This window comes from Theropithecus gelada, chromosome 3 (assembly GCF_003255815.1).
Source record: "Theropithecus gelada isolate Dixy chromosome 3, Tgel_1.0, whole genome shotgun sequence".
NCBI classification, from domain to species: Eukaryota; Metazoa; Chordata; class Mammalia; order Primates; family Cercopithecidae; genus Theropithecus; species Theropithecus gelada.
In genome coordinates, this window is record NC_037670.1 from 132,063,294 (window position 1) to 132,076,262 (window position 12,969).

At 42.2% G+C, this 12,969-nt stretch overlaps 1 protein-coding gene across 1 annotated transcript in view; it reads left to right on the top strand.

The window, feature by feature from the left end:
* SLC26A4 (solute carrier family 26 member 4) overlaps positions 1-12,969 on the top strand; it is a 52,783-nt gene that overhangs the window by 21,685 nt on the left and 18,129 nt on the right. The window contains exons 9-13 of the mRNA XM_025380003.1: positions 4,527-4,674; positions 5,592-5,705; positions 9,660-9,737; positions 9,878-9,973; positions 11,210-11,316. Of these exons, the coding sequence (XP_025235788.1) occupies positions 4,527-4,674; positions 5,592-5,705; positions 9,660-9,737; positions 9,878-9,973; positions 11,210-11,316 (543 nt within the window). The remainder of the gene's footprint in view (positions 1-4,526; positions 4,675-5,591; positions 5,706-9,659; positions 9,738-9,877; positions 9,974-11,209; positions 11,317-12,969) is intronic.

Here is a 12,969-nt window from a genome sequence, read left to right on the forward strand (position 1 = left end):
CGGAGCCACTGTTTGGTACCAGTGTTTGTTTTCCATGCTCTTAGTAGAAACTTCCTCAGGCAAGCTTATTCCCAGAGCTTATTCTACAGGGAACTGCTGTATTCCCATTTGATGAATCTTATAATTTCTTCTAATACCTGTTCCAAACTATTTGAAAAAGCACAGGCTACATGGGACTTAATTTACATGCTATCCATTATAGTGTTTCTCAAACTTACCTTTTTGTAAGAATCACATGGGATCCTTTTTCACACGGATTCCTGGTTCCCACCCGAAACCTATTGAATCAGGCTTTCCAGAGGATGGGCTCAGGAATTAATATTTTTCAAAAGTGCCTCAAGTGATTCTTGCCCTCAAGGAAACTGGAGAAACTCTTTAAGAGAGGATCAACAAATCTGATCTAACAGATGATTTCATTAGTTAGAAACAATTACAGAAAAAGATACTTTACAGATCTCTTTTGTCAGGCTTCCTAGGATGTATCAAGTTATAGGTGGTCCACAGAGCAGGCCCTGTCCCATCCATCCGTGTTCCATTAGTTGGTTTGGGGAACTCATTTCTTCTGCCCTAAATTATCCCTCCAGGTCCTCTGCAGAGCCTTCCTGTGCACTCCTCCTGAGAACAGATTTCTAGCCTCTCGCCCTTGAGTTTAATGAAGCTGAATCCTTTGACAGACCACCTGGTCAGCTTGGTCAGCTAATCTAACCTGCCTGGCCCCAGGGACTTTAAGCTCCTCCACGAGGGCAGTGACCCCATTTGTGTTGTTCAGCTCTGTCCCAGAGCACAGAGTTCATCTCACAGTAAGCTCTCAGAAAACACTCGTTGAAGGAATAAAATACCCAAGCCTATGTCATTATAAACAAGCCCCAACAAAGGCCTTGGTTATCTGATCTCACTTGGTAGCACAGAAGCAATTCTGACAATATTAACAAACCTGAAAAGGAAAGGGTGGGGTGGAGAGATTGGAAAAGAGCAAGCAGAGTATTAAAGTGGCCCTGAGGTGAGCACAGTGAAAGGAAGAGGGACAGAGAGATTGTGATATGCCCCCTTTTGATCTCCTCCCTGCTTCAATCCTCCATTAAGGCTGCTGCTGGTAGCTCCCTTTATCCTATTGAGGGTCGGGACCATATGTTAGGATCACTCTGTCCCCAATAACAATGCCCCATTGGACAGCCAAAAACAGTGGCTCCATGCCCTTCCCTCCACTCCCTTTCCTGGTAGAAACACACAACTTTTCCTTGTCCAGTCGGCGTCTAAGCGTCCCACTAGGATTCACTCATTCTCTCATCCTGGGTGCTTTCTTAACCAGCAGACACTATGAGGGCCAGTCATGTGTCTCTCTTCTCATGCAACTGGTCCTTATCTGCAACTCGTAATCTGTCCAGTTCCTTACTCATCCTGCCCTAGGCTTCTCTTTTACCTCTTCTGTTATAGTGTTGTGTGTGTGTGTGTGTGTGTGTGTGCGCATGTGTGTGTATGTGTAAACCCATAACAAGATTCTGTCCTCTAAATTTTAATCCCTATTCACTCTCTTGCCTCCTGTCCTTGCCAGTTCCACAGGTCCCCTTGTAGTCATGTTTGTTACTCTCTTTTTTCTTTTCTTTAACAGAGTCTCACTCTGTCACCCAGCCTGGAATGCAGTGGCATGATCTCTGTGGGGGGTGTGTGTGTGTGTGTGTGTGTGTGTGTGTAAATCCATAACAAGTTTGATGACTCTGTCCTCTAAATTTTAGTCCCTATTCACTATCTTGCCTCCTGTCCTCGTCAGTTCCAGAGGTCCTCTTGTTGTCATGTTTATTACTCTTTCTTTCTTTCATTCCCTTCCTTCCCTCCCTTCCCTTCACTTCCTTTCCCTTCCCTTCCCTTTCCTTTCTTCCTTCCTTCCTTCCTCTTTCTTTCTCTCTCCTTTCTTCCTTTCTTGCTTTCTTTCTTTCTCTTCCTTTCCTGAAACAGAGTCTCACTCTGTCACCCAGCATGGTATGCAGTGGCATGGTCTCAGCTCACTGCAACCTCTGCCTCCCAGGTTCAAGTGATTCTCCTGCCTCAGCCTCCTGAGTAGCTGGGACTACAGGTGCACACTACCATGCCTGGCTAGTTTTTAGTAGAGAAGGGGTTTCACTATGTTGGCCAGGCTGGTCTCAAACTCCTGACCTCAGGTGATCCACCTGCCTCGGCCTCCCAAAGTGGTGGGATTACAGGCACTGTTACAGACCCCTTTTGTCAGGTTTCCTATCATGTATCAGGTTATAGGTGGCCCACAGAATGTGCCCTGTCCCATCAATCTGGGTTCCATTAGTTGATTTGGGGAACTCAGGCCTACTGTTGTTTTTAAAGTATGTGCTTTGCAGTTGTACTTGAAAGTGTAGCGCAGGGGCAAAGTCAACAAAACCGCAGGGGTTTCCTCCTGGCTGCTTTCTGAGGGCTACTCTTCTCCTCTAGCTGGAGTGGTGGTGCATTTGCTAAGTGTTCAGACCCAGTCTGAAGTATTGTGGTATTCTGTTTGGTATTCTGTTTAGGACACTGGCCTATTTGTGGAATTTTGGGCCCTTCAGGGTTCACTTCTCCTAGTCTTCATATTTTCAGATAAGTGTGTGTTCACATGCTCACTCCCCTTGGGCTCTTGGTAGTGATGTCTTATGATCAGGCCTGACATGCTTGGCTGGGGCCAAACAGGCCCACTGAGCAAAAAATTTGGAGAGTTATGTCCACAGAAGGAGGGCAAGGGCAAGGAAAAAAGGTTTACTTACAGGTCATTATAAGATATCCAGACGGGACTTCAATTGGTTTGGGGGCAAATTGGTTTGGGACTTCAATTGGTTTGGGGCAAATAATTGGCACACTTAGGGTTCAGCAAGACAGCAGACATGAGTGGCAGGAGTATGACAGACTTAGGTTCTCTCAATATATACCGAGAACCTACTATATGTGTAGACACTAATTACTTACACAGGTGATTCCTCATTGAATCTTATGAGAAGAGTATACAGTCCCCATTTGGCAGCTGAGGAAACTGGGACGTGGTGGGTTAAATAACATGCCCAAAGTCATTTGAGAGTGATTCTGGTCCTTTGACTTAAGTCTTTGCACTTTACACTTTGCAACCCTGGATAATCAAGGATCAGGTTATATTTGGAGAACTAGGCAGCCAGGCAGGCAGTGTGCATTAGGCTGCTATCAAAACTAAACTGTATGTGAAACTGGAAAGTTACTCTGACAAGTCCAAGTGACCTGAAGTAGGGTTGACTGGGTCTCAGGAGCAAGTCACAAGCCTGTTTTGAGAAGTGTGGTCCCAAGTCACATCCCAACTAGCAGGTGATGTGATGCTGAGTCACCCAACTGTTGGATCAGGGTTTCCAACATCCTGTCCGTCTATAGATGGGGTTCATTCCAGAGTCTCCTTGTGGGGTAGGATGGGATATAAGGAGAAAAGGAGTCTGAAAATTGACCTCACTGGTAGGGAGAGTAAGGCTGCAAGGGCAGAGAACCACACAGATCTTATTAGGTAGGAAATCATCTAATATCTAACATTTAGACCTGGACCCACTAACTGACCTCAAGCAAATCACTTCACGTTTCCAAGTCTAAGTTCCTTTATCAACAAAACAAGAGAGGTGGATTCAACAATACCTAGGATGCTTGCTAGGTTTAACTTTCTCTATGGTTTTCTCTAAGAACTTTATTTCTATTTTATTTTTACCACTCTTCTCTAATTATACGGGAAAATGTAGTGCCCTTATTAAAGAAACTTTAGGCATAAGTGAGGTAGGTCGGGGAGACATTTCATGACTGGGGGCCTCTGGAATTACACCATATGGAGAGTCATCAAGACATAGGTCCATGTCCCAAATTTTCATATTTGAGACAACCTCATGATGTAACCTGCAGGTTAATTTTTTTTATACGGTTTGTAGGGTAGCTCTGGTTTTGTCAAACAATAGTCATTGGACTCCACAATCATTGAGATATTTTAGTCACTGTGGAGCATTGTGATAATTACATTAATTTAATCTTTTTTGCCTTAAGAAGATTTTAAATGTCATAGCTCTCAAAAAAAGATTTTCCACTGAGCTCTTTTAGCATCATACATTCTTTGTTTCTTTAATAGACCTGATACCTCTTCATACACAGTAAATCTCATATTATGGCTAAAATATCTTTTAAATTCAAAGATCTTTAAGATGGAATTGTGGAAGGAGAAACACTAACATGTGAAATGACATGGATGGGGCTGTATGATATTAAAGAATCAGTAACAGCAGATTTATTCATGTGAGAGATATAGAAGAGGCAGCATGGGTAGGCTCGAAAATAGAGGACAGAGAAATCAGCCAGTGAGATAACACCAACTTCTGATTAAACATTATAAAAGCTGCTACTACCATGTATGCATTTCAAGTGCTTTTTGTTCTTTTGGATCAAGTACTTTCATATCTAATATGTGACTGAGTGGATATAGCATTTGATGAGATGGGGAAAAAGAATAGTGGTCAAATCTTCACAGCATTTTTCATTTAAAAACTCACTAGGTTTTTGCCTCCTGCACTTCCACCTGTGAGCCTGTTCTCGGAGATGCTGGCTGCATCATTTTCCATCGCTGTGGTGGCTTATGCTATCGCAGTGTCAGTAGGAAAAGTATATGCCACCAAGTATGATTATGCCATCGATGGGAACCAGGTATGGGTGCCCTTTTGCTGAACTGGTTTTATAGGGCTGGAAACAGGAAAAAAACATAAATGGAAAAGATTTTTGCTGTCAGTTAAAGAAGGGGTTGGATTTTTTCACCAGACCTTATTGGGTTGGTTTTCCTCTCGTGTTTGCTAATTAGAAATTATTTTGGAATAGACACACTGCATCACTTTGCTTTTTTAAGAAATAAGTTGAAATAACACTAATTTTAAAAGAGCTAATTCAGTCAGGTCATAAATAACATTCAAAGTGAACATATTAGGTCAGAAAGAGAATTCTTCATGTAACCCAGTACCTCTTGGCAATTATTTTTAATGGCAGTTATAATGTGACAAAGTAGTGCAACAAACATTAATAATAGTTGTGACCACTTTAAATTGAGGTGGTTCACTGTGCAGTTAATATATACAGGCAATTTTTGTAGGTATGTGAGACATTGCCAGGTAAGCTGATTTCACACTGCTTGCAAATTTGCAAGTTCTGTATCTATACGTTTCTGGAGATACAGTATGGCAATGACAGCAGTTAAATGGTTAGTAATCAAGCAGAATAACAGCACTGCTAGTCGTAATATGCTTCATAGCGAATATTCAGCCACAGAAAAACACTTATGTGAGAGCTGCAGACATTCCATTCACTAGGCAGTGAAAAAGCTTAGCAAACGATCAGATGCTATTTCTTGTCAACTTTAAAAATGATCGAGAGCACCGCTCTTGGATGGTATGGAGTCCAAACTCCTGATGTCGTACAAGGACCTCAAGTACCTATCATGGTAAAAATTAAACTGGACCACCAGGCAGGGTGGGCATGGGAGTTTTCGTTCTTAATGTACTTCCTGAAATACTCAGCGAAGGTCTTGCAAAGATTCAATTTGTAGGATCGTTGTCATCCAGTCTCTCCCTTAGGAATTCATTGCCTTTGGGATCAGCAACATCTTCTCAGGATTCTTCTCTTGTTTTGTGGCCACCACTGCTCTGTCCCGCACGGCTGTCCAGGAGAGCACTGGAGGAAAGACACAGGTAGGAGCAACAGCCTTGTGATATCCATCTCAGAAAACAAGCCGAGTCATGGCAACCGAGGAAGGCTGGCACAGAGCTTAGCAGGACAATTCACCTTTCAGACTTGTACTTCCTAATCAGATTCACCTCAGGCCTATTCCTTTTGTTCCACTCCCTCACCTAAAATCTCTTAACAAAACGACATGTATGGTTTTCTGATACAGCGATTCTCAAATCTATTTGTGTCAGTGCTCACCGGGCTTGTAGCTACACTTACCTGCTTCTCCATGGTCAATAACAACTGACAAGGAATCAGTAATGAAGGATGCTGATTTTTGTTAATTTGTTACCTGGGGAGACAGATGGCCTAGTAAAAATGCTTCCTGGCTTTAGGAGTTACTCTATTTTCAGGAAAGTGAAAAGCTCTATTCACATTTCCTTTACAAGGATCAGGAACTTCCTCCAGGGCTCTTGGTCCAACAGAACAACAGCTTGCTAGCCAAGAATATTTTTGTTGTAACATTTTTGGCATTTCTTCCTGAGTAAGATTCATGTTCTTGAAGTTCTGCATGTGGGTTTAATCTTATCTTTTAAATGTGGTTTGCAGTTGTTGCCTTTACAAGGTGGCCAAAAAGCCAGCATCCTAGTTAATCTCTGGATAATCCCTCCTTCAGCATTCAGAAAGCTCAGGAGCCATGCTCAAAGGCCACTCTTTCCAGCAGGACACAATTGAAGAGACCACACCAAGCAGATGGCCACAAGGGACAGACTCAGGAATTGTGCTTCTGTTTCTTGTGCCTTGAGGGCCTTATCTTCCCAACACAAAAGAACTATTATTTAGGAGTAAGAAGTACATTGAGACTACAAAGAACAACAAACAAACTACATAGTGCAATAAACATACACACACACACACACACGCACACACACACAGTCTTCAAATGGGTTTTATTAAGGCAGGGACGCTTAAAAAATAAATGTAAGTTGGGCACCGTGGCTCATGCTTGTAATCCCAGCACTTTGGGAGGCTGAGGTGGGTGGATCCATTGAGGTCAGGAGTTTGAGACTAACCTGGCCACATGGTGAAACCCCTTCTCTACTAAAAATGTAAAAATTAGCCAGGTGTGGTGGGGGATGCCTCATATATATATGAGAATAACTGAAAAAACGAATGACTCTAACAGTGACTTGCCCAGGGAGAGCTTTAATTGTCCCCAATATACATGTGATGCTCCTTTCCTATTTATAATGGATCTTGTGACAGACTTGGAAGAATTGGCCTCTTCCAGTTTTGGGGCTGCTTTTCAACAAAAATTTTTATTTTCAGAACTTTTCTTAATTTGTTTTTTGTTGCAAATATTTCCAGCTCTGAGGGAGCAGGTAAAATAATACAGCTCATATCCGGAGGCATAGCCAGAGATCTGTGGTCAAGGGGAAGAGGTCAGAGCCAATTTCCAAAGCTGTGCCCATTTCAGGCTGCAGCTGTCAGCAGTAGGAGCTTCTGCTGCTTTCATTTGAGACGGAGCATTGCCAAGCTCTCCAGAGCACATGGTCTTCAGCGGGTGCAGGCACATCTCAAACTGCTGATGTCCATTCTCCTGATGTTACCTCCAGGCTCAAATGAGGCCTGGGCTGGCAGTCCCAGTAAGAACGCCCATGTAAAGTTACCTCCTTGGCAGAGGGTTTGGGGGATAATGGTGTTCTGGTAAGCTAATACCCCCTGCCACATACTGGCATGTATTATATTTAGGAATGAAGGATGCCAGGATTTCAGCATTGAAGAATGAAACGAGTGAAGAAATGGCTTGATATTTAATTATTGAAATGTATACTAAATTCTGAGGTTAAAAGTCTAAGTGCCTGAACTGAAATCCAGGGACTGATGGACAAATAAACTGGCAGGGCTTCTCTTATGTGGCTTCTTGTGTTTTCTCTTATATTGGAACTTTGGTTTCAGCATCTACAAAATGGAAATGAGAATTGCATCCCTCTCATAGGGATAGTGTGAGGATTAACTAAGAAAATGTAAAGTCTTAGCACATACTTGTAAATGCTCATTGTTTCACTCCTTTAGGTAAGAATAGCATCTTAGCATCTATGATACATATATTGTGCCTGGCACATAAGAAGCACCTGGCATATATTTGCTGAATGAATGAATGGAAGAATGAGTATTGGTGGACATGAACTGTTTTTAGCACATCTACAGATTGTAGAAGAATTAAACATTGGAACCTTTTCTTTCCCTCACCCCCATCTGACTTCTACTGACTCACGGAAAAGTAATTCTGATTACAAGCCACTCTTTAGCTCTGATTACCCCCTCCCTTAACAGAATAATTTTTTAGTAACTGAATCTGCTTGTAGATATAAAGTCTACAGAGTTTCTCACAATCAAGCCTTATCAAGTAAGTACAAATAATTGATCACTCACCGATTTTAATATAGTGGCCAAAATTAGCCTTGGCCTCCCATCATTGGCGACTAATTATGACATATACTTGGCAAGTAGGTGGTCACCCTCCTGACATGAGTTTGGCAGCTGACTGTGGTTCTTGTCCCCAAATCTCCATATCTTTCTCCAGTTTACAGAGCTCCACATCCACAGTGAGACCCAAGTGGCTCAGTAAATACTGGTTGAGTAATTGCATGCAAGGAAGGAAGGGAGGAATAAGGGAAGGAAGGAAAGAAGAAAATGGAAGGAAGGCGAAGGGAGAGGAAGGGAAGGGATATGAAGGAAAGCGAAGAGAAGGGAGGGAAGGAGCATATCAGCTTCTCTGCTTAGGAGAAGGGGAAGAGCACCAGGGAACTGGGAATCTAGGGTGGGGATAGGAAGAGCATAGAAAAGGCAGCTGGACATACGAAGCACACTTTTTAGTACCTCGTACACATCATATTGCCTCAGGCTGATCCAACTATAATCTAAATATGTTTAGATTAATTTTCCAGATCAATTTGCCAGGTGGAGCGAATGCTTTCTAATTTTCTGTTTATATTTGCTGTGTCTGTCTCCTGTAACTCAGACCTCTTGCACTAGGCAGTACTTGTGCTCAACACAATCTTCCCTGTTGCTTCCCCTCTGATTGCTTTGCTTGTAGTTCTCTGCCTCCTTTTCTTCTTTGTTTCAGAGCTTCTAATCTTCACCTCGGCTCTGCCCCAGCTGTCTCAACAGACAATTCATTGGTCATCTAATCAAACGAGAGAGTAGTCCCCATCCCCTCAGTCTCTCTCCTATTTATGGATCTTAGGAGAGCTATTTTTGCCAGCGAAGGTAAAGTTTCTGAAGCTTCCTTTTACCCCTGCTATTGCCCTGTCACTCCATAGCCACTGTTTCAGGCTGCCTTGGGGCAAAGCTCTGAGCCTCCCTCCATTCAACTGTGCCAGGAAGCAGGAGACACAATCCCATCTCTCAATGTGCCAATGTGGCATTTTGAATTTGCAATAGGATGAGTAAATTTATTTTCTCTGAGACTTTAATGAGACCATGTGCTACAAGTATGAAGTGTTATCAGAGTTGCTATTATAGCTGCAGCTTCAATAATGCAGAAGAATCAGCTATGTGCCATGAGAATTTATTTCCCAAGAATATGACAATGATCTCTGTTGTTGGGAAAGGGGGGTTGGTCCATGTTTCCTGCCATGGCAAATAACTAGAAGGTTGGCCTGAATAAACGCCGAAACCGCAGCTGTGTACTATCTCTAAATAAAATCCCTGTCAAACTGGCTTTAATTTCACGGGATCAGCTTCCATATTTTCTTTAACTTCTCTGCCATAGCATATATAGATAGCATTTTTGTTCAGTTTTGTAGTTTGAGCAAATAACTCTCACTTTTCTCTCCAGTATTGAGCAGAAGGGGGAGGCAGGGAAGTATGAAGTGTGTCTGTGAACAGGCTGTCTCATACACACATTCAGTGAGCTGGAAGACACAAGGGAGAAGAACGAATCCTTTTCATGGGAGGTGTGTGTCTTCCAGGTTGCTGGCATCATCTCTGCTGGGATTGTGATGATCGCTATTCTTGCCCTGGGGAAGCTTCTGGAACCCTTGCAGAAGGTATAACCCTGCTTCTCAGCATACCGATTGCGTAATTTCCCTTCACTACTCTGCTACCAGATAAATAAGAGGAGATTTAACAATCATCACATGGAAAACCATTCCCTGAATAACACAGCCTTCTCTGTCTCTCTTGGCAGTCGGTCTTAGCAGCTGTTGTGATTGCCAACCTGAAAGGGATGTTTATGCAGGTGTGTGACATTCCTCGTCTGTGGAGGCAGAATAAGATTGATGCTGTAAGTCACCTACCACCCCTTTTTATCTGAAATAAGATTTGGTTCTTATATGCTTCCTGCCATATCACTATATTCCCCCTATCCCCTAAGTCTCACTCGCACTTTGGGAACTCCAGAGGAGAAATTAGAATTGTGTGGATAAATCAAAGCCATGAAGTCTTCCATGTGAACTGCACTTTGTGAAGATCCTGTATCTCTGGGAAGGTCAATTTCCGGCAAGAGTCCCATATGAGGCTCATTCATACACCTTTGGCCTTCTAAACGCAAAAAGCAAAAAAAAAAAAAAAAAAAAAAAAATGTTTAAACGCCCTAGTTTAGAAGGACAAACAACATATAAAACAATGTAAAAACAAAATACGAAATGTAAAAACCCATGCTGACTTTAACTCTGACTAACATAACCTTCACAACTATTCTGAGAAACTAAAAATCAGAAGTTAAATCCTTCAGAGTTCCTCTCTAATTTAAACCATAAAAAGAATGAGAAGACTTCCTACATATTGATATGGAAAATTTTCCAAGACAAATCGTTAAGTGAAAAAGAGACCAGAATAGAAATGCTGGGGAAAAGCACAGACACAGGCAGAAATAAAAGTGGATACAAGCAGGGAGGGAAGTTGGGAATGGGTGGAGAAGGGGGAGGGTTGTGAGCGAGAGTTTTCCCCTTTTTAATAATTCCCTTCTGAACCATGCAAATATATTAGCTATTCAAAAGGTTAGAAATAAATAAAATGGGACAGTTGGTCTTAATTGAGAAGCCCAGTTTCTACAGCCACTTAAATATAAAATGAATGAAGTCACAATATTTTTAAAAAGCTGTGATTTGGGCAGGCACAGTGGCTCACGCCTGTAATCCCAGCACTTTGGTAGGCAGAAGGGTCACTTGAGCTCAGGAATTTGAGACCAGCCTGAGTAACACAGTGAGACCTTGTCTCTACTACAAATAAAAAATTAAAAGTTAGCCAGGTGTGGTGGTGTGTAGCTGTGGGTAGTCCCAGCTACTTGGGAGGGTGAGGCAGGAGGATCACTTGAGCCCAGAAGATGGAGGCTGCAGTGAGCTATGATGGTGACATTGCACTCTAGCCTGGGCAACAGAGTGTGACCCTGTCTCAAAAGAAAAAAAAAAAAACAACTGTAATTTGTTTGTGGATAATTGATCTTATTTTTATAGGTAGTTATCACATGATGGTACCTGATACATTAATATAATTATTTTCATTTCTATTTTTTCCGTAGGTTATCTGGGTGTTTACGTGTATAGTGTCCATCATTCTGGGGCTGGATCTTGGTTTACTAGCTGGCCTTGTATTTGGACTATTGACTGTGGTCCTGAGAGTTCAGTTGTGAGTAACGTAAAACCTAGATTTCCTATAAACAGAAAAACACACTCTGAGCTTTCTTATACCATTTTGATAAATGTAGTGAAGCCACTTTCTTTCATTATAGTTACTGTATATTGAGTACTTCTATGCATTAAGCACACAGTGTTTTACAGACATACTTAATCTTCAAAAATAGCCTCTGAATAGGTTTGATTAGTCTCATTCTACAGGTGAGAAAAGAGAAATTCAGAAAGGCTAAGAAGCATCCCTAAGATCACACAGCTAGTAGGTGGCAGAGCTAAGATTTGAACCTATGTGCCTAGTCATGTCCTCCACTGCTGTGCTCTCCATTTAGTTGTGGTAAGAGTGAAAGGTACATAGTTTAGCCGAAGGCTGAGGTGGCTTTGTAGTTACTTCTTTAAATGAGATGAGGAATGCAAGGCGCTGGGCACAGGCTTGGGACAAGACAGCTGCTATATATTATAGTTAATTTTCTTTTTTTAAAGCTAGTAACCAAAAGTTACATAACCCAGAACAGGAGGACTTTAAAATAGCTGATGACAGCCAAAATTCAATCAACCCTGTCGTATAACCAATAAACCGCACGATTATGTGAAGGAAACAATTAGCTCATATGCAGAGTGAAGGCAGCAAAGACATGATTTAAATAATGGGAAACAGCCTGTGAGGGAAAGTGAGGAGTCTGTAGGTGGTTTTTTGGTTGGTTTTGTTTTTATTCTAGAGAGGCATTAGTTAAGTGCTCTCCTGGGCCTAGAGGGGAACAGAGTCTCTCTCTCCCTCCTCAAGGTGTCCATCATCTTTTCAGACTTCTGGCCCCTGCTCTGCCTGTGCTTGGGCCATGAAAGAAGACACCTGGAAAAACATCAGGATAGGTGTCTTCAGCTTAGCATCAGCTCACCTCTCCTGTTCCACCAGCCAGTTCTCCTTCCTGCCCTCCTTCCCTACCTTGGCGTATTGGTGCCTACCCAAAAGGCTTGTGTTTTCTACCTCAGCACCCTAAATGATTGCCCAAGGGCCCGAGAAGGTTTGCAGGCTCCCAAAGTGCCCAATTTGCTGCTAGGACACGTCTCAGAAACTCTCCTTAGAAGATGCTGTCTCTCATGCTGTATACGCCTCAGTATCTATTTTTTCTTGGGTGGATGTGGTTGGAAAAGAAGGGTTTTACAGAGAGAGATTAGCTTATGAACTTTTAAGTTAAAAATCAGCACAACCCTGCAAGCCAAGGAAAAACTGGTGGCACATTTTAGCTGCTAGTTTGGTATCTAGGCTTTTAGCCAACAAAAAGCAGTATCCTCCACAGTATTTAATTTCCAGTAATTATCATGCTGATCCAGAGAGCACAATGCTGAAAGTACACTAAACAGATACTCTTTCTTCAGGAATTGTATTGAGCATGTCTCTAGTCACACATGAAGAATCATGGAATTTATCTGATTGCATCAGGAACAGGAAATCAATAGTCTGGTTGACAGGAAGGACTTATTTCTGGTCTTCCCAGTCTCCTATTTCTATAAAAAATGACTAAGTCACAAAGAAGTGCCAGGCACTGCAAGACCAAGGGGTTAAAGATAGAGACTCTGCTGCCCTTTGCCTCCAGGCCCTTTCTTACTTCTCCTAAGAAGTTTACTTAACAATAAAAATCAGGATAATACT